Here is a 21,383-nt window from a genome sequence, read left to right as displayed (position 1 = left end):
TGAGCTATCCTTGGTTATTATTTCTTCTACAAAATACTTTGCCTTAATTATATCCATTCAACTATAGCGAAATTGTTTTATAACAGTTTTCAGCTTAGGACACGGTTCCCTTGCCTCAAGAATAGGCTATAAAAAGCCATTTAAATATAAATTTATGACATATAACGTCTCCCTCAGTAATGGTCAATGTCTATTCCACCTCGATACGCTTCTAATAGTCGTGTATAAAAAGGTTTTGACTCTGTGTCTTTGCCCACTGCGGTTGCAATGCCTATAACGAAATTGACTTCCCAATTCCTATGTAGAACGTCCACGACAAATTAGTAAAGTGGGTGAAGAATTGTAACTCTAATGTTAATCAAAAATACATGCATAACGTTAACATGTATATAGTGCAACAGGTATATTATACATTTCCCTAAGAATAGAAAGCATATGTTACCTTATAATTTAAAATTATGTATTTTGATTGTTCTCAGTAAATGAAAGTTGTTCATACATTATTTTATTGTTTATTAAGTATAAGATAAATTAAAAAAAAACACACAAATTTACTAATAATAATTGGTTTTATTTATTTTTTTACACTGAAAACTAAGAGTGATTCCTCGTGAGGTTTACATTTATTATTGGTCTTTAATTCTGTAGATTTATATTTTTTTAAATTTATACTTATAAATATTATATACAGTAATATAATAATAAATATAAATATACGAGTATTACAGTTACTTTCTTGTTTGTTATTTTGTTGAGTGAGAAACACGATGTTCCCAATTAAGGCGTGAACGTCTCCGATTAGTTCAGAACTCAAACGACGGAAATCTTGTGTAACACAAACAGTGGACTTAAGCTCAGATAGCTTTGGTCAAGTCTGATCAAACTACTAGCCGAACTTTAGATTACTCCAAGTTTCTCTTTAGCCTAACAGATTATACGTCAGGATTGGGCTCGCAGTACAAACATTGTGAGGAAGCTTTGGCTGGAACAGAGAGCTCTGATTGCATGTTAGTGATAGCCGATCTTCTTGACCTGTTTGATAATATTCACGTCTTAATATTCACAAAAGTTATATTATCTGGAAACATAATTAAATTCCTATCTTAAAATTAAATAATTTTAAAACATTTCAGAAAAATCTATCTTTAATAATTATCTAACTGTTATGGAAACATTAATTTGTTTGGCTGTTATTTTAGGTTCCTTTTTTTCAAATAAAAAATATCCAGAAATCTATTTATTTTATTTTTAAGATATTCTATCTCCATTCCTATCAAACTATTTCATTTATAGTAGTTTTAAAAACACACTGACCAGAGAACTTGCAGAATTTAACGTTTAATTATGACATATTCATCTACGTGTATTATTTTCTATCCATTTTCTTAAGCATACCAACAATCTTAGGTTGAGGGCAGCTACAACCTAAAACAATATAATAACTGTATTCGAGAACTGGCCAGGAAACTGCAAACAACAAAAAAATAAGTGGCGATGTTGCCCGTAAAATAATAAACGGTCATAATCCGTTATACTTCCCATAGTTTGTTAATGTATCTTGTAAGTGTAATAAGTACTGTACGATTTATTGGTAAAGATTATGAAATATTGATTGAAAAATCATTAAATCATAGTAATAATGTATATTTATATTACTGAAAGCTAAAAGAGTTAATGTAAGACTAAAAATTTACGAACTTGCGCGTTAAATTTAAAACTTGTATGAAACCATGACTGTGTTTGGAATCAATAATTAAATTTATTTTGTTTTTTATTCATACTGAGTCATAAAACCAATATTAATTTTGATAATGTAAGAGATGATCCTCAAATTTCCTACTGTTATGTTACTTTAAATTGTTAAAATTTATTTTAAAACGTTTTTAGTCATTTTAATAGTTAGTTTTTTACTTTTCCAAAAACACATCGCATGTAAGACAAATGTGGTTAGGTGTTCAAAAGAAATATTTTAGTATGCTAAATAGTTTAGACTGTACCGTTTTCAGCTATTTGTTACTTTCCTTTAAAAATATTATGTGCAGACCTTTAAAAATAATGGGTAGAAAAATGTCATCACACGTTTCTTCCTAGAAGTTCTTTAAATCCTCCTTAAATCACTGTCTCACAACTATATTCACGGTGACGGGTTAAAAAGTAGCCTTTTTACTGAAGGTTAGACCACGTAATTATTGTCTATGGGGTAGTTAATTAAAATGCAATAAAAATCAAATCCCTAGACAGTGCATTTTACTTGAAATTTGGAATCTTTTTTTTGGAATGTTTTTTCACTACTGCATTTTCAAATCTCGTAAGGCACGTCATCCCGAGTGGGGTAGTAGTGTTCTGTTCACTATTTCTCTCTCCCACCCGTGTAGCACTTTACACACTTCGTATGATCCATTTCTCGTACAAACTCTTCACTGCACGCTGGGTCTTCGATCTTTTCAACACGGTATAAGTGTCTGCTAATGAAATGAGTATAAATTTAAATTTTGCGCGAAACCTCAGTCAATCATATTACGTGACACGTGTTGTGGCATTGTTTCATCTTGTCTGGAAGTATATTGAAAAATTTACTTCGAATTTAAGTGAAACCGATTTTGACAAATAAGGAGCTACGTATTAGTTCTGACATTTTCTTAACAGATAACGTTAATATGTGTAAATTTTTATAGAGATATGCACGATTTTTTAAATTCTAAAATACAGTGTATAGGGAAGGAGCTTTTAGTATTGTAATAGTTCCAAAAATGTATTTGCTTCCAGGTTAAGGCTTTCAAACAACAGTCCTTATTGCTCTTATTGGACAGATAATGTTCTATGCAGCCGACATAGCAGCTGTGATGAAAATGTGTCTCGTTTTTAATTTAATTTAATTGGTTATCGTGTTTTGTTTTATATGACTTTTTTGATACGGGTTTTATTTTACGTTAATACAAACCCAACAAAGTGAGGTCGATGCTGGAATGAGAGTGAGTAATGTAAAAGATTAATTGGAATTCTAACCTCACTGGACTAACAGACAAGCACAAGACGACTAGTATTCGTGTCTACGCTGTTTAATTCAAGCTACACGCACCTTATACACTAGTATCAATACGACCCATAATTAAGTCATCTGTAGAAGCGGGGTATCGACTCGTACTGATAACTTCAAGATCCTCGGATCGAATCCCTATTGGAGCATTAACTTTTTGTTTTGCCAATTATAATTATTTATTATTTTAATCAACATTAATTGTTGTTGTTGCTAAATTAGACACTACTGTGAATTTTTTAATTTCTTATTTTGAAAAATGGTAATGACAAGAAGTCAGTACCAATCCAGTGTTCTTGACGACAGCATGGAAGAGTTGCTGATAAAACTGAGTTCAGCATTAAATTCTCTTGCCTCTAACAATCCTGATTTAGATTTACATGAGATAGTCGTTAATATTGAACTGCTCATGCATAAGTTTGACTGTCTCAGTGCTGATTCAATAAGCCAGCGTGATGCCCTAGAGGCCTCTGAGAGTGAAATACAATCATTAATATCGAAACTTGGGAGTGAAAAGGAGTTAAGGGTTAAAGAAATTAACAATTCATTCAAAATTCAGGACGATGTGAATGAAGAGGTAGTTACTCTTCAGTGTAAAATTAGCCACTTGGAGACAAGACTTCGGGACTGTGTAGCACAATGTCGAAATGCTGAATCTGCTACAAACCTAGCTTTAAGTAACTTAAAACTTGAAAAGGAAAAGAATATGGACCTTATTGAACGAAATAAAACCTTGAGCGGTAGTGTTACCGAAGCAAACAATACACTGAGTGTCCTTGGTTGTAAGGTTTCATCCTTGGAGAGTAAGGGTGAACAATCGTGGAGTAAGGACAAGTGGACTGATGACGACACGCTCAACTGTTATTTTGAGACTTTGTCAACAAGTGTCAAGAATCAGGAGGAAATAGTTTTCCTGGGACCTTCTCAAACACACATGTTAAAACTAAGTAATCCAGATATCGTTGAAGCTAATTTTAAGCAACTTACATCATCTGCCTTAAAGTACATTTTTTGTTGTGTCAATAACTCAACTAGCCCTAATGAAGACTCTGGCTGTCATTGGACACTTTTATTCTGTGACGTAAAAGCTTCTAAAGCTTACCATTTTGACTCGATGGCCGGGTCAAATGCGCACTCTGCTATTAAGCTAGCGAAAACTATTAAAATCAATGCCAATGATGTAGTGGAAGTGCCTTGTTTTCAGCAAACAAATTCATTTGAATGTGGACTAAATGTTCTGGTGAATGCTAAACAGATCTTGCAGTTTTTTTGTCTTGACAATTCAGTTACTCTGACTTTTGAAAAATGGTTGGGATTACACGGGCATGCTCGTCCGATCTGCTCCGAGAAGACACAGATTAAAGTTCCTCTAAAAAAAACGGTAAAATCAAAAAATAGTAAAAGGCATGTTCAACAAAATTGTGAAGCTTTATCAAACATACAAAATCATGAATGGACAACTGTAAAATCCAATCGTAAGCGCAGACACGGACGGGTGTGTTTTGGGTTCTCCTGATATCATTTGTAGAAACAAGTTCAATGTATTGAGCGTAACTGAGAAGGATCCTGTTATCTTTACTGATATGAATGTTTGTAAACAAACTGTTCAGACTAGGGCAATAAAAGATTTGCAATCTGATAAAACATATGGTTCTAAACGTAAGAAACGTGTCAATACAAATAGACGTAAGGGTATTGATTTAAAATATTGTAAGCGTAAGCTTGTACACAAAGAAGCCGAGTCCGGTCCTGCGGGTACATTCTCCTCAGATGTTCGTGTCAGCAGCGGAGTAGCCGCAACACCTGTTCTCCCTGTTACACGAAACCGAACTGACACTAGCGATAGCAAACCTAGTTCTAAGAATGTGTTAGTGTTAGGTGATTCAATGATTCGACACGCTATTCCAAGTACTCTTAGCGAAGAAGTGATCCTGGAATGTCGCCCAGGCGCTAGAATAACTGATTTAAAAGAAGTATTGTTGAGCTATGTGAATCACAGGTTTTCAGTTATACATATTCATGTGGGCACGAATAATCTGAGGAGAGGTTACAGGGGAGGTCCAGGATACAACGGGGGCCACGGCAAGCGTGAGGCTCTTCACGACATGGCTGATTTGCTGTTTACGACTAAGAAACATTTTCCAAATTCAAAAGTTTTCGTGAACAGCATAATTATTCGATCCGACATTAGCTATAAAGCCCTCCATGACTTTAACGTTCAACTTGACTTGATGTGTAATAATTTTGGAGTCATGTTTGTGGAGGCCAACTGCTGGGTGTCGAGGAGGCACCTCGCCCGGGATGGAAGACACCTTAACAGGGAGGGCGTCTCGCGGCTGAGTTCTCTGTTTGGAGCGCTGATCCCTGCGAGTCTCCGTGTGATGGAGGACTCGGTGGCGAGCGTCAGCCAAGAAATCGTAGTCTCGCCTCTGAGGGTGTGCCCGGACCCGGTCTCTCTTTCCACTCCTGGAGGAGAGCTCGGGGTCGGGTTACGCGCCGGAGTCGGGAAACGAGCAGATCGAAGCTTGTGTTTTGCGCACCTAAATATGCGCTCTTTAAACACGGGTTTCGAGGAGATGTCATCATTTATAGATGACTTTTATTTGGATTTGTTTGGAGTATCAGAAACTTGGCTCAGTCCCAGCACCCCTTCTGACCATTACGAGATACCTGGATACACGCTTTTGAGAGCTGACCGAATAGTAGGAGCCGGAGGAGGTGTGGCTCTTTACATTAAAGAAGGTTTGACTTTCGAGAGAAAGAATATACCTAGCGTGGATCCAGGCATAGAATTTATCTCTGTAGTCCTTAAAATAAGGGGTATTAAGCTCGCCGTTGCCATAGTGTACAGGCCGCCTAGTGTTAGTAGCACCTGCCTCGACTCCTTCTTTCAGGCACTGTTTGTGGACATCGCAGTTGAAGTGGACTCAGTCATATGCTTGGGTGATACTAACATCAATTTGTTGTCAAGTCACTGTCAAGAAGTCAAACATCTCCGTCGCCTGTTAAAAATGACAAATAGCGTACAACACATAACGGAACCTACTCGAGTTACTGCCACATCATCCACACTGATAGATCATATAATAACAAATAAAGCGACTCACCTTGAAACGTGTGGGGTGATTGATGCTTCGAGTATTTTAGATCACAGGAATATGAAAATTACTGACCATAAACTCATTTACTGCAGTCTAATGTGTAGAAAAGAAAAAACCGTTGCCAAGTTTGTAACTTATAGAGATTTTTCAAAGTTTGACATTGAGGGTGCATTAGCCAGGCTGAGTAAAGTAAAATGGGAATGTACCTATGAAATGACGGAGGTGAGATGTATAAATAGTTTTATTGCTTCAAATGTGAGAAGTATTTTTGATTCTTTGGCACCCTTGGTGACAAAAAGAATAACGAAGAAGAAAGCACCATGGAGAAATAAGGAAATTATTGACTTAACAAAATTGAAGAATAAGTTACGAAAAAAATTTGCAAAGACTAAACAAGAGCGTGATTGGATAGAATATAAAAATATTAGAAATAGATTAAACGGTGTTGTACGCAAAGAAAAAAAGAATTTCCTTGTTGAAAAACTGACTGACTGTAAGGATTCTAAGGGGTTTTGGAAGTGCCTGAAGCAGAGTGATATAGTGAAGAAAAAGAGCAAAAACCACCTCCCAGCAGATATAAATGTGAATGAAATAAATAACTATTTCTCAAATATGGGATCATTTTATGAAGCAGACGAAGAACTGATAAACAATTACTATCGACAGACACGTGGGGACTTGGTCAATAATTTTGTTTTTAGGAGAATATTAGAGGACGAAGTAAAGTCGGCTATAAATGAGATCACCTCCAGGGCAGTTGGAGTAGATGACATAAGTATTTTAATGATAAAAGCCGTCAGTCCATATGCCATTGGTGCTATCACCCACCTAATGAACAAATCGTTGTCAACTGGTGAGTTTCCCAAAGAGTGGAAAACAAGTATAGTTCACCCTTTGTCAAAAAAACCTAACCCGAAAGATGTCAATGACCTGAGGCCAATATCTATACTACCAGCTATGTCGAAAGTCCTTGAAAAATTAGTAACTAGGCAAATTGTTGAATACGTAAACGCAGAACGATTGCTCCCTAAACTGCAGTCAGGATTCAGAAGAAACCATAGCACCTGCACTGCGTTGATGAATATGTTTGCAGACTTGTTTGAGGCGAGGAATAGAGACAGGTGTAGCTCTGTAGTTATGCTTGACTACTCTCAAGCCTTCGACTCCATAAGCCATGAATTACTGCTTGCGAAATTAAAATATCTGGGCTTTCAGGACGATGCAATTGCCTGGGTTAAGTCTTATTTAGAAAACAGAGAACAGGTGACTAAGATGGGTTCCGAAGTCTCACATCCCCTCGAGAAATCGAGAGGAGTGCCGCAGGGAAGTTGTCTGGGCCCTCTTTTGTTTACCCTTTATACAGCCGACCTAACCGATTGTGTGCGTCACTGCAACGTGCATGCGTATGCTGATGACTGCCAATTGCATCTGTCTTATGAGCTGAACTCAATCGACCAGGCTATTGTGGCAGTCAATTCTGATCTTTTGAGAATAGGTCAATGGTCGATAAGGCACGGTCTCAAATTGAATGTTGACAAATGCACAGTAATCCATGTTGCACCTCCCACCATGATCCAACGTGTCGTTGAGGAAGCTGTGCAAGTCAAACTTGGTGACGAGTTGCTAAGGGTGAGTGACGCTGTCAAGACTTTGGGCGTGGTGCTTGACAGTGGTCTCACCTTCTCTGACCATATCACTTATGTTTCTCAACAGGCTTTGGGGAGGCTTATGGGTCTGTACAGATACCGAACCATCCTACCAGTTGCAGCTAAGCTCCAACTGGTACAATCAATAATTCTGTCAGTGCTATATTACTGTTTTCCTGCATACGGCAATAGCATCACGCATGATGAAATGAGCCGTATTCAAAGACTGCAGAACGCAGCTGTCCGTTTTGTTTTCAGCCTCCGTGGACGGGAGCATGTGTCTGCATTTCGGGATGCTGCCGGACTTTTGCCAACACAAGCCGTATGCAGGATGCAGACTTGCACTCTAGTCCACCGTGTGCTGGCGGCGCGGGAGCCGTGGTACCTGGTGGATAGACTTGTGACCCGGGGGGAGGTTGCTCTCCGCGGTACCCGACAGGACGCGTTACTGCATTTTGCAAGGGTTAGGCTTGAGGTGGGAAGAAGAGGGTTCTCCTACTTCGGGCCTAAACTTTATAATGATCTCCCCTGTGACCTCAAGCAGCTATCGGTCTCGGCTTTCAAAAAGAGACTGAAGCAATATCAGTCTCACATGTATAGATAGTTTATTTATTTGTTATTTCATATAAGTTTTGATATTATTTTGATTGTGTTTTAATTACTTTCTTACTCTTGTTGTCAGTTTTGAATTTGTGTTGAATATGTTTTAATTGTTATTTTTAGTGTAAGTTCTTTGACTAGGAGTTGTGCTGTAAAGCAGTATTGAGCTGATGTGTCACTCGTCAATAAACGCATTTTTATTTATTTATTTATTTATTAGTAACTTATTTCTCTGCGTGCTCCTCACACCAACAAACAGCAGTACCATGACTCAAACTCACAAATAGAAAACACCTCTTAATAAGCTGTAAACTCTTAATGAGAGATGAGTATCACTCGCTGGGGATCAATAAAGAATCCGTAGGCTACTGAATTATCAGTTACAAAAATATACAAGGAAATATTTTTGATAGGTTTTATGAATTTGGTAAAATTCAAAAATTATAATAAAATAATACCTAGCTGTTACACGTAAACTGGTTCAACTACCGTTCTTGATTGGAAATAGAATCATTCGAGTTTTAACCATGTTTACTGAAAAAAGTTTGTTTTATAGTGACTCAAGACAGCGAAAGTTTAATGAAAGCCGTCGATTTTAGTTGTCTTAAATTGTATAATCTGTAAATAAACAAATACAGGAATGGTGGAGTATAGTTGATAAATTATCTATAGATAGCGGAAAAGTTATGTTTCAGGAGTACACTAAACAAGAGGAAAGTTGCATTTGATTGCTTGAGACCGCGGAGTTGAAGGAAAAAATGTTTATTTGTGACTTTGAAAACATCGGCTCCAAAAAGAGGATTTTCCTATAAAACCCGATCAGATAATTAACTCACGTAAAAATTCTTGGGCGAATAGGGATCAATACTTTAGTATATATAAAATACAAATACATGATGAGCTTCATAACTCCAATAAAATATTTGCCTTAAACATTTTAACTCTTATAATCAAATCACCCATATCATATATGATAATGAAGGAAATAATCATAATCATGTATGTATTAAAATTTATAATTTATAATTTGGATTTAAGGTTTATTTTCACCACTAAAGTATAATTTGAACAACAAGAAGGGATAATCTTTCAATTCGGAGTATACGTCAATTTTTAATTTTTTTATTCTTGAACGTAATGCGTACAAATGTTTCACTATTATAACCCTATGTTTTTATATGACTTAATTACATGTGATTGTTTTATATTTTCGTAGCCTTAGATACACATTTCTTTGAAAGAGCATCTTAATAAAATACAAATAAAATCATTTAAAACATGGATATAGATGTTTGTATATTGACTCTACTCACACATTAAAACTCTTTCAATGAATACGATCCCAAAGTTTATTTACAAACGTGATATCAAAACAATATCGAATTATACACCGATAAAAGAAGATTAAAAGACCAACCAAACTCGTTCAGGTTTTTTGACAGCAAGTGAAGCTTTTGTACCTGTTTAGAGAAATAAAGAAAATAAATTAAACCAAAATAATTTAAAGTATATTATTTTGTTTTCGATCACAGAATAAACCTCCTGTTTATGTAGCAATGTAATTTTATCTTGGTCTAATATTTGTGTAAAATATATCAATATACTAAAAATATTATGTAAATACGTATTTAAATTAATTTAATGAATGAAATCTTGAACATTCCAGTTTATATTAAAAATCGTTTTAGAACTTTTAGTATGGAGTTTTAGTACGCTTGCTAAGAATATTAAACAATTTCGCTATTCTACCTTCATGAAAATATATAAAATTAATTTTTACTTACCTAATATTCTTGACAAATATATTTGTCGGTGAAACTTGAAACTAAACTTCTGCTATTCATATCTCATCAGTTCTTCACTGCATATTATTTTGAATATTTTATCCCAATACTAAGAGCCAAAAAATATTATTAAGTAATAAAATAAATAAAATGTCTGCTTGGTACTACATTTGCCACTTTTGCAACATGTATAATACTAAGTAACAAGTCAAGGGTTTGGATATAACGAAGACGTTAAGTTCTTAACTTACAGCCAGAGGCTTCTTCACGCTGTTTATACTGCGAGCTCAAAGTTGACGTATAATCTGTTAGGCTAAACAGAACTTAGAGTAATCTAAAGTCAGCTAGCAGTTTGATCAGACTTAACCAAAGCTATCTGAGCTTAAGTCCACTGTTTGTGTTACACAAGAATTCCGTCGTTGAAGTTCTAATACTAAAATAAAGAAACTCTCATGCTTCAATGCAATTATGAATACATAATGTTAATTAATAAAAATACAGAAGTGAATATAACATATAATATTTGTTGTTAGGATTGGTAAAATAATATAACGAGTTCCTTGTCTAATGCTAAATGCAGTTATAACTTGCATAAGTCCGAAGCGGTCATTGTCAAACCTATTCGCTAGTACAACAGTAAATTAGGGCTGGTACAAAATTTAACATTCCCATTGAATCAATCTTTCCCACCAGGTTCTGAGTATACATGGTTTAGTGTATATGTTCTTACATTTAACCCCACACTACATTTGTACGAGATTTTTCTACGTACTTACATATAAAAGTCTAAATTCACACTTAGGCCTACATACCTTACACATAAAAAGTTGTGATAAAAATATTTTTGGTTTTATTGATTATATACATACTTTTCAACCAAATGTTTTTGTACGGCCAATATTTGGATCACTTATCTACATAAATTTGTTAAGTTCAGTCGGTAATTATTGATTTCTGAAACGTTTTGGTTATTTATAGAGAATAATTGTGTGTGTATGCAGAAAGTTGACTCCCATCATATGGGAAAAATTTTCCTTAATGAACTCTTAGATGTAATCAAACGATTTATAGCTATTAATCATATAAAAGATACTCTACACTGACTCGATACTTCTGGTCGAACGATTTACATAACGAGGGCTCGAGCCAGAATATGCTGCTACTTTTTCACTCGTGTCCATTACTTATTCGTAAATAGCTCTGTTTAAGTCTAAACTCTCTAAATTTTCCTTTCACAAGTTCCTTTCCCCTCCCTGCTCCCTCACGACAAAGAGAGTCCTTGCTGCTGTGTAATATTTATAACATTTCTGCAAATGTAATTTTCATTCTAATATTAACTTAAGTACTCATTTGATCATGTAAGTTTTATATAACTAGCAACGCACAGGAAGTTGATTGCAGAGATCACTTAATCCCTTCCCTTGACTCGGATTGGTTAGAGATTACGCTATATTTAGTGCCGGCAATGCCTTGTATTGGATAGTAATAACCATGAGAGAAGTGAAGTATATAACAGTGAGATTGTTCGAGAGTTCAATAATTACATATTAGCGCTATATGAGAGACCTCATGGAGAACACTTAACAAGTTAACGGCTCCTGAGACACACTTACAGTCCAACTTTGCTTGTTAAAGTGGATGTGTTATGATAAATGTTCTCCAGGGACTCACTACCCTTGTAATGGGACTAACGTTTAGCGATTTAAGCTTATAGTGTGAATGAGTTTAATAATAGTGTGATGAATATTAACGTTTCAAATTAGGAAACAGTTGCATTTAAAGTGTTTAGAAGAGCCAAACTTATGTATAGTGTTTAAAAGGTGTTTTACCTTATGAACTTATCGCACAACATGCACGTTTACTCTCCTATATAAGAGAGACTAAGAAAATATAAATGCCATAAGCAAGGCATTAAAGCTATTAAGCTAAATTACCATGAATAGTAATTCTCTGTGAGTATTACAATTTAATACTTACCCTATATGCACAACCAACCTACTAATAAGCTAAAATATCGTCAAGTAAAGGAAAAAAATATAATTACTCATTAAGTTCTAAAAAAGACTTGGTTATTTTTTTGTTTAAAAGTATTTACTTAATAGTATGATCTAGATTGACAATGATAAATTCATAATAATCAGAGAGCAGAATTATGGGTGAGAACACCTTATACTTAACAAGAAATGTAATAAAAAAAATCTACAGAGTTTATTTACTTTATCAGGAAGCAAGATGTTGTCAGGAAGCAAGTATTTATAAAATAATGTCATAAGAATTAGATGCCAGCACAATCTCCGGAAATAAAAAGTAGTAAGGCAAGTCCCGACGTCTGTTCTTTATTCGGGTAGAGATAAATGGCAGGAAAGAGTTACTCTTACTAGGAAACTTGTTAGGGACGAGGTGCCAGGACAGTAACGAAATAGAGACAAATAGTAAAAATGGAAATCCTAGAAAATTTATAAGGAAAATTTGAACACGGATGATTTGAGATTTCATCAAAGTGATAAAAAAACTCTCTCAATAATTTTAGTTTAAAGTTATGTTTGAAAAAAAACAATAATTGCAGTGATTAAATTTAATTGGAGAAAATTAAGCTGAATATATTTACATTTATTGATTCCTTAAGTGGGAGGCTAGATATTATGAGCCCATTTCAAATAAATTAACTCTCTCCGATAACAAACACAATATTTCAAGTATTTTTATAAAATATTTGTTCTTAAATAACAAATAAAATATTAACCTTAAATTTACAATAAATTAATTCCCTTCAATGATAAATATAATATTAGTCTCTCTTATATAAAAAGCAGGATAATTAATAATGGTTGAAATACTTTAATAATGAACAGAGTCACTCTCCCTGAAGTGATGTTGTGGGCAAAAATAGTCAATATTTATAGTAAAATCTGTCTGATTTCTCTTTTACCTTTGAAGCCTAAAAGTCATATAATTTGTCCTATTACCAAAAGGGAAATGGTTGCCAAGTTTCAAGTCTATAGGACATTTTAATCGATCGTATAGCCTAGCATACAGACAGACTTACATACGAGTACATACAGACTTAATTAACAGAGACCACGTGATAGGAATTTATGAACTAAGAACTGTTCAATTGATTAGCTCCAAAATGTTCAAAAACCACTGGTACTGTATTTTTCCATTTTATTGAGAACTTTTTCTATAAACTTTTGTTATAGTTCTTAATTCGCATAATCTATAATAAATAAAAATCTATATCTGAAATAAGAATGATGTTAACAGTGTTAAAGGCCACTATTGGATATAAGCTTCACATACTTAGTAAATTAAATGTGTAATAGTTATGTCAAGATGCCTATTATTATTTAACATTTAAATCAGTTTCAACATTCAATACAGTATAGGACATTACTTTTTGTCCACATCAGTTTAACTGTACCTCGTGTGTTTCACCCATCTGACACATATTACGTTGTGTCGAACCATTAGGAAATTGACGCTTATATTTTCTGGAAATATTCTTGACGTCAATTCAAGTTATATTTTATTATTTTACCATGATTTAACATCGTTTCTATTACTAATCTCTACGGTCTTTGTTAACTTCTTACTTTTATAAGTGGCTACCAAGCATCGAGATTGTTCTGCATTAGAAAATGAAATTCCACATATTTTATAAACTTCCTTAGGAACACCTTAGCCACCAAAATCAATCTGTTCCCATGGTCTCTAATAAGCACTGATATTGTACTAAACTGTCTTTAGCAATATCAGGTTATTACCATCAAAAATTTAAGAAGGTCTAGACAAATAAGTGAAAGTTTAGTCCTAAAAGGTTTTTATAGCGATTTAAAACCTATAAAATCTGCCTCATATTCATTAAAGGCCTATATGGGAACGTGCGGTTTCGGTTTAAGTGCTAAAGGGAAAAATGTTTTTTTAAACTTTTTGGAATTGAGTTTTTCTTTTCCCTTCGAAATTTTCAGTCTCTTTTACCGTCATCTCTGAAAATCGTCATTAATAATTCATTACCTTATCAGGAATTTCTTAAGTACACTCATGCAAAGCAAATAACTGTCACAAGGTCGTTGTAAACAGACCGGTTCCTGATAATAATGGCGGAATATCACTTCAAGGGTAGGATATAAGTGTGTCGACAGGCACAGTCAAGTTCAGATCCACTTGTGCTGGCTGCGTGTGTTGTCAACTGCTCACAGACTTAGGTGCAATTTGCCTTCTTTGCGCGTCTTCCAAGGCATTTACAATTATATTATTATCAATTAGTTACGGGAACAATGTAATAATTTAATACGCTTCATACAAGATGATCTAAATACGCTACGACTTGATCTATGCAGAGAACCATTTACCAGTAATATTTAAATATGTAAAATATTACAAAAATACATTATTTGTGTGCACAACATTTAGACGCTTTAATAACACATTTACCATAAACAGTTTTTTTGAAATAAGTGCTATAATTATTCAGTTTTCTGAAACATGGATGGAGACGTAACTTGTATATACGATTACGGGTGAAATAATTTGACAGATTACATTAGAATATACAGATATTAGCAACATGTTTCAAATTAATGTTTTAAATTATACTGAAATTAATGTGAATTTATCTTTCAAAAGTGTTGCTCTCATAGCATTGACCTGTATCTTTGATTTTTAAGAATACAAAATAATAATACGTTAAATACGAAAGATTATTGAGCAGATATTTAGGTTAAAAATTTACATATTAATTATTTTCTGTCCTATTATAATTCATTTTCAAGTGTTGAAAAGTATTACATTATCCAACTGAACATTAATTTTACACCTTTACACTTGATACAGTGTTAAAACGATTCAACAATGTCAAGAGTGTGTTTAGTGGCTACCACTCTTCCTGTAGTGGTGTTTGTTTGTAGTGACACCTTTGTTTCTACAATTACACTTGGACATACTAACTAACAACACTTTTGCCGTAATAGTGAGGGAAACTTTGAATACTTCTATTTTTACATATAAAATACTATTCAATAATTAAATAAAAGAAATGGACTTTATAATATGAAATAAGATGTTATAGTTTCTGAGAAAATCATACAATATATTCTAAAAAAATTTTTAAATTCAAATTATGTTTAAGGAATTAATTATTTTCATAGGCTTCTATGATTTATTTGAGATATTATCTTAACAATTACGAACGATATGAACGCTCTCTATATAATAAAGATATCAGGTTTCCTTAAACCGAGAAAACCTGTCATCTGTGTTACTCTAACTTTTGGTTTTAAGAATACGAGTTTCCTAAAATCATTAAGCTCTTACATAATTTCACTTCTTTGTCTCGAAATCTCCTCATTACGAATATTTATATCTTTGTAAGCTATTAGTCTATGGATACCTATAATAATATTGTATGAGACCACCCGATTGAGTTTTACTTTCAGTATTCTTATCTCTACTAGGATGCTAGACTAGTGATGCTTCAGACTGTAAACAATATTGTACTGCAATTAATTTTACTTTTCTTACCAATATGAATAAATGAATAAATGATTTTATTCTTTCCACAAACAACAAAGTTAATATTGAAAAAAATGAACATCTTGGAATTAACTGGCAACTTTTACAAGTATTGTGGCCAGTATAAATATAGCAAAATAAAATACACTGTTTGTGTCAGAGTCCAGTTTCTTAATGTGCTTTCAACAGCCGAGTCGCTCTCTATGGCATCTGTGTCTTAACACTAGCATTTGGCTTATCAATACACTGCTATACCTTACTCACTAGATATCAAATGGCTTACAATATAAAACAAATAAAATTATGCTTCCACAGTAACAAGTAAAAATAAAAATAAAAACCCGGCAAATATACAGTACACTGATTAAAAATAATCTTTATTAAGAACATAAGCAAACTAATCTTATTTTATTTAAATTAAAGTTACTGTAAATTAGTGCCAATTTTGAATTTGAAGTTAATCATAAAACCAATTACACTCTTCAAAAGATAGTAAAGATGTCTTTAGCTTAAAACTGAAAGAATTTATATTTTTTGCTAACTTTATTTCGTATGACCATCTATTAAAAAACTTGGGACCAAAATATGAAAAAAAAATTTAAATGCAGACTTATTTACTTTAGGAATTCGGAAAATTCGATTTTCTATACTTCTGGTCTCATATGTTAGATCAGTAGTTCCCAAATTGCCACTTCTGAGATAAAAAGCCCTTAATACCTTAAAGATAAATAAATTCTGCAAAGGCAATATTTTAAGTCGACAAAAAAGTGGAAAAGAACTATCTCTCCACTGTTTGTACAAAATAATTCTCATAAAATGGTTCTGAACTACTCTTAACTTCTCTACTAAGTACTTATATGTTCCCCCCCAGCAAACAATACTGTATTCTATTCTTCAATTAACCAGAGCGAAATATAAAGTTCTTAGCAAATTAAAAAAAAAATAAAACTTTCTGATTGTTGAATTAAGTTTGGTTTTTAAAGTTGTAATGTGATTTTCTAATGTTAATTTCTTGTCAAAAAGTACTCCTATGTATTTAAAATGGTCTTCTTTTTTAATTATCTTAGAATTACAGTTAATTTCTCCACAATTTAAAGCATGATACTTAAGTTCTTGGTCAAAAATAAAATCATTACAGTTAAAATTTACATACTGTGTTTTTTCAACATTTACCTGCATTTTATTTAATGTACACCAATTTTTTAATAATAATAAATCTTCTAAAATTTGATTTTTCAGCACTTGCACACTTTTATTTGAATAGAACAAAGCAATATCGTCAGCAAACGCACTAACCTTACCATTAAAATTTATTTCTAACAAATCATTTATAAAAATAAGGAAAAGTGTAGATGAGATTACACTTCCCTGCGGTACCCCAGATGAGACCGGAAGTGGTGCACTGACGGACTGACAGACACGTACCCGCTGCTCCCTGCCCGTGATGAAACCACGGAATCAACTCAAGGCTAAGCCCCGTACTCCCGCCGCCTCCAATTTCAACAGCAAAATCTCATGGTCAACTAAGTCAAACGCCTTTTTAAAATCAATAAACAGACCAGTTGATTTTTTCCCTTGATTTAAGCTAGAATAAATCATAGTTGTAAAGTTTACAAGAGCATCTTCAGTAGATTTACCTTTACGAAAACCAAATTGACTAATACTAAAATAACCTATATTATTTAAATAATTAATTAACCTAACCTTCATTATCTTCTCAAATATTTTTGAAAACACAGAAAGCAGACTTATAGGGCGAAGATCATGTAACTTAATTGATTTATTTTTCTTATATACTGGAACAACTACGCTTGACTTTAGATTGCCAGGAAAAACACCAGTTGAAAAACTTAAATTTATTATTTTAGTTACAACAGGAGATATTACATGAGAAATGCGCTTAATTAAAAATGTATTAATATTATCAAAACCTGCTGATTTTTAATTTTTTTTATTGTTTAATGATTTCTGAAACTTAATTTTCATTAGTGGGAAGTATGAAAACAGAAGATAACCTTTGCTGTAAAAGAAAATTATTATCTAGATTAACGGATTGATTAGACTGAACTTCAGTGAAGTATTGATTTACTATGTCCGCTACAACTTGTGGATCTGATAAAATTTCCCCGCTATCCAGTTCTACTTTTTCAACTGATCTTCTAAAGGTGGTTCCACTTAAACTATTTACAATTTTCCATTGAAGTGATGTATCTCCATTAGCTTCATTACTTTTTTTACGATAATAACTATTTTTTGTTGTGCTAATTTCAGTTTGTAGATTTAAACTAAATTTTTTATAGAAAGAACAAAAATTCGTATCATATGGCCTGATTTTATAAATTCTATATAACTTTGTTTTCCTATTTAGCTTATTTAGTAATTTTGTGTTAATCCAGGGGCTAATTTTCTTTGCTTTCTCAAGTTTACTTTTTGTACCCCTACTTTTTTTACAACTATAATAGTATCGCATAAAACATTTAAAAAATCATTAAAACGTACATTAACATTTTCAGGTTATAAAACAACTATCCCAGCTTATATCGCTTTAATACAAAGTTTTAATACAAATTCATCATAATCAATAATACTAAAATCATGACTAACCACTATGCTATTTACATGTTGATTACTAGGAACTGTACTTCCTAAACCTAACATACAATGGTCAGTGAGATCAACATCAAAAATGGCACTTTTAAAAATTGTTAAATCACGGTGTCTGACAAAAATATGGCCTATGCAACGTTTGTGAATTAGCAGTGATTCTAGTAGGACCATCAATAAGCTGTGCAACGAAGTTACTACTTAACATACTTAAATAACTTTGAACACTTTGTGTATTTTCTAATGTATTTAAATTAATATCTCCAATTAAAACGGTACTGTTAGAAATTAATGTTAGTCTGTTTGTAAATTCTTCAATAAACCATTCTCAGAAACATTGTGTAGTCTATACATACATAAGAGGTTAAAAAATAAATGATCAAGTTTTATTTTTAAAAGTAAAGCATCAGCAGTCGTTAGATTAAAATTTAAATTTACCACACAGATATCATTGGACACACAGCAAATTACACCTCCGGACCAAAAACTATTATTACAACAATGGAAAGTATTATATCCAGGAATATTATACAAACCAACCCCATCACTGCCAATCAAAATTTCACTCAGAACAATAAAATTAATTTTATTTTTAATTTAGCTGAAAACCAATAAAAAATTATTGAAATTTTGCCTAATACTTCTTACATTTGCATAAATTAAATTTTGACTGACACTATTTTGAATAGTAAAAAAAATTATTAAAAGAATTTTGTTGTTGCATTTAGAATAAAATTATTTTAACTGAATTTATTAATTTAATGATTCATGAAAAAAATGTCTATGTACTCAATCATTGCACAACTAAAACTTACTGATCAAAAATAACTTACTTAATTTATTTAAGTTTGTCCAAGTCTTCATACGTAACTATCTTCTTGACAGGGTCGCCTTCAGCTTTCCTCGCGAAAAACTTGCCATCTCGTGACCAGACAAACTTGTAGCCGATATCACGTCCCTTCTGCTTGAGCTTCGCTAGGAATAGCTTATTCTCTGGCGAGAGGTGGTCGTTGATGTAGACTCGCTGGATGGGGAAGTGCTGGTTGACATCTCGGGCCGTGAGACTTTTCTTCTGGCGGGCCTTAGTGATCCACTGCTCCTTCATCCCCTTGGTTGAGAACTGGACGATGAGTAACCGATGAGACCGATGAGAACGGCTCCCGGTCAGTCCTGAAGGAGGGTATCCGGTGTGCTGCGCCGACGTCCGTCTCCTTCATCTCCACTCCCAGAGCTGCTCCCAAGTCTGCCACCAACTCGCTCACATTTTCATTCTTGGTTACCGGTAGACCACTAATCTGAATGTTTTTCACACGCGAGTATTGCTCCAAATTTCTCATTCTTTCTTGTAAGTCAATTACTTCCTTACTCAGCGTTTCATTCTTAGCTTTAAGCAAAATATTTTCTTTCTGCAACTCGTCAAACTTGCTTCTTACCTCTTCCATCAATAAAGTCGAAGCATCAAGTTTATCAGACACATACTGCACCGACGTCGAGATCTCACTCATTTCGCTCTTAAACGAAGTCATTTCGGAAAAAACGTCCTTCTTAAACTCTTCCAAAACCTTGAAGAGAAAGTCCGATGATGAAGTGGTAGATTTCACACTGCCCTGCGAAGAAAACTTGGTCCTACACCCTGAAAATTTCCAGTCTTTCGTCGACCGTTTAATTTTTCCATCAGAGTCATTACTTACGCAGTTCAGATGAAAACTCCTTTCACATCCTCCCGTGCACTTTATACTGCCATCATTGCACTCCTTTTCACAGGGGCCACAGAGCACCATTTTAAGAAAAACTAAAAAAAATTCACTTTTAGACAAACCGAAACACGCACAACGCTAGAAACACTGCACGTGCAGGACAGTGACCTTTACTCTAGTAGAGCACTAGCGGAGAGCTCTTATCTGCTCGGCTGACTGACCTGGACTGAATACATATGATTCCATTAAAAAGGACTTAATACTTATATATTATAAGATATTAATCTCCTTTCCCTTAACTGAAAAATACGCATAAACTTTTATGAAATTGTTATAATGCCTAAAACAGCCTATTCTACTGCCTAAACATGTTTAAACAGAATCAATCTTATGCTTGATTTATTGCAAGTAAACTAAACCGATTTCTAAGTATTCAAGTAAATAGTGGAGAAAAGTATTGAACATTTCCAACAATTAAAAAAGTAATATTTAGACGTATTTGCGCGTTAAAATATCAGAAAGTCCCTAATATTCCCCTTACTTCAGGACATTATCCCGGGAAAGACGTCCCCAGAGGGTGTGGCTTAATGGTGCTGAATGTTCCACATTGGAGGGGAAACATAATCATCATTTAGGGATAAACTGTACATCAGAAGTCTTGCTAGATTACTTTCTTTTACGTGAAATTAGTATACGTGATATACATAATGCTTTAGTTCTTTCCGAACAAAATGATAATAATATTATAAATGAAAAAGTGCCTTTGTTTGTTTGTTTGTTTTTGTTTCGGTTTGTTTGTCTTCCTTTCTCGCGTAAAAATTTCAAACAGTTGTACTGAAATTTACTTGGACGTACTTACGTTCCCTGAGATGAATATAGCCCTATTCTTATTTAGAAAATCCCTCTGGGCTAAGCCCTATTGGTCTTTAAAGTATCGAAAAATAAGTTGGGAAATATTAATTAAATGTGCATATCTAATGTAATAAACTATTCTGGCAAACATATATGTAATATATTATTACATATTATAATATATAATGCGTTTTTCAATAATATTTAAAGTGACAAATAAATATTTATTTGAAATTCAATAATAAATATTGTTGAAATATTTTATTTAAAATTAAAAGTTTATAGCTCGAAGTAATTTTGATTTTAAGTAAATTAAATATTTATCTGTGAGCATTTTGATACAAGAACATGCGTAATTTACTGCACCATATATAGATTTGTATCTAATAGAAATATGTATGTAAAAAATCATTACACTAGTTGTTTAGTTTAAATTAATTCTTTAATTTAATTTCGAACTAAATATTAATAATATATAGCGTTACCTTTTATACATTTTTAACTAACCTAGAACTACTTGCTGGTATTATTGTGATAATGAAGTTTCTAGA

General features: G+C 33.3%; 1 protein-coding gene across 1 annotated transcript; it reads right to left on the bottom strand.

Moving 5' to 3' along the window:
• Positions 1–19,121: 19,121 nt before the first annotated feature.
• Positions 19,122–20,064, bottom strand: LOC124365423. The gene is made up of 2 exons (XM_046821404.1): positions 19,486–20,064; positions 19,122–19,403 (listed from the first exon to the last, which is right to left on the bottom strand). The coding sequence occupies exons 1-2, from the start codon at positions 20,062–20,064 to the stop codon at positions 19,122–19,124; spliced, it is 861 nt and encodes a 286-aa protein (XP_046677360.1).
• Positions 20,065–21,383: the final 1,319 nt, after the last annotated feature.

This window comes from Homalodisca vitripennis, chromosome 6 (assembly GCF_021130785.1).
Source record: "Homalodisca vitripennis isolate AUS2020 chromosome 6, UT_GWSS_2.1, whole genome shotgun sequence".
Classification (NCBI taxonomy): domain Eukaryota; kingdom Metazoa; phylum Arthropoda; class Insecta; order Hemiptera; family Cicadellidae; genus Homalodisca; species Homalodisca vitripennis.
This window is presented reverse-complemented; position numbering and strand designations above follow the sequence as displayed.

Excerpts from the sequence above, each read along its gene's own strand:
- LOC124365423 (XM_046821404.1), bottom strand. The coding sequence starts at position 20,064 with ATGGTGCTCTGTGGCCCCTGTGAAAAGGAGTGCAATGATGGCAGTATA. Across the intron at positions 19,404-19,485 it reads TGGAGATGAAGGAGACGGAC|TTCTCAACCAAGGGGATGAA; the intron begins GTCGGCGCAGCA and ends CTCATCGTCCAG.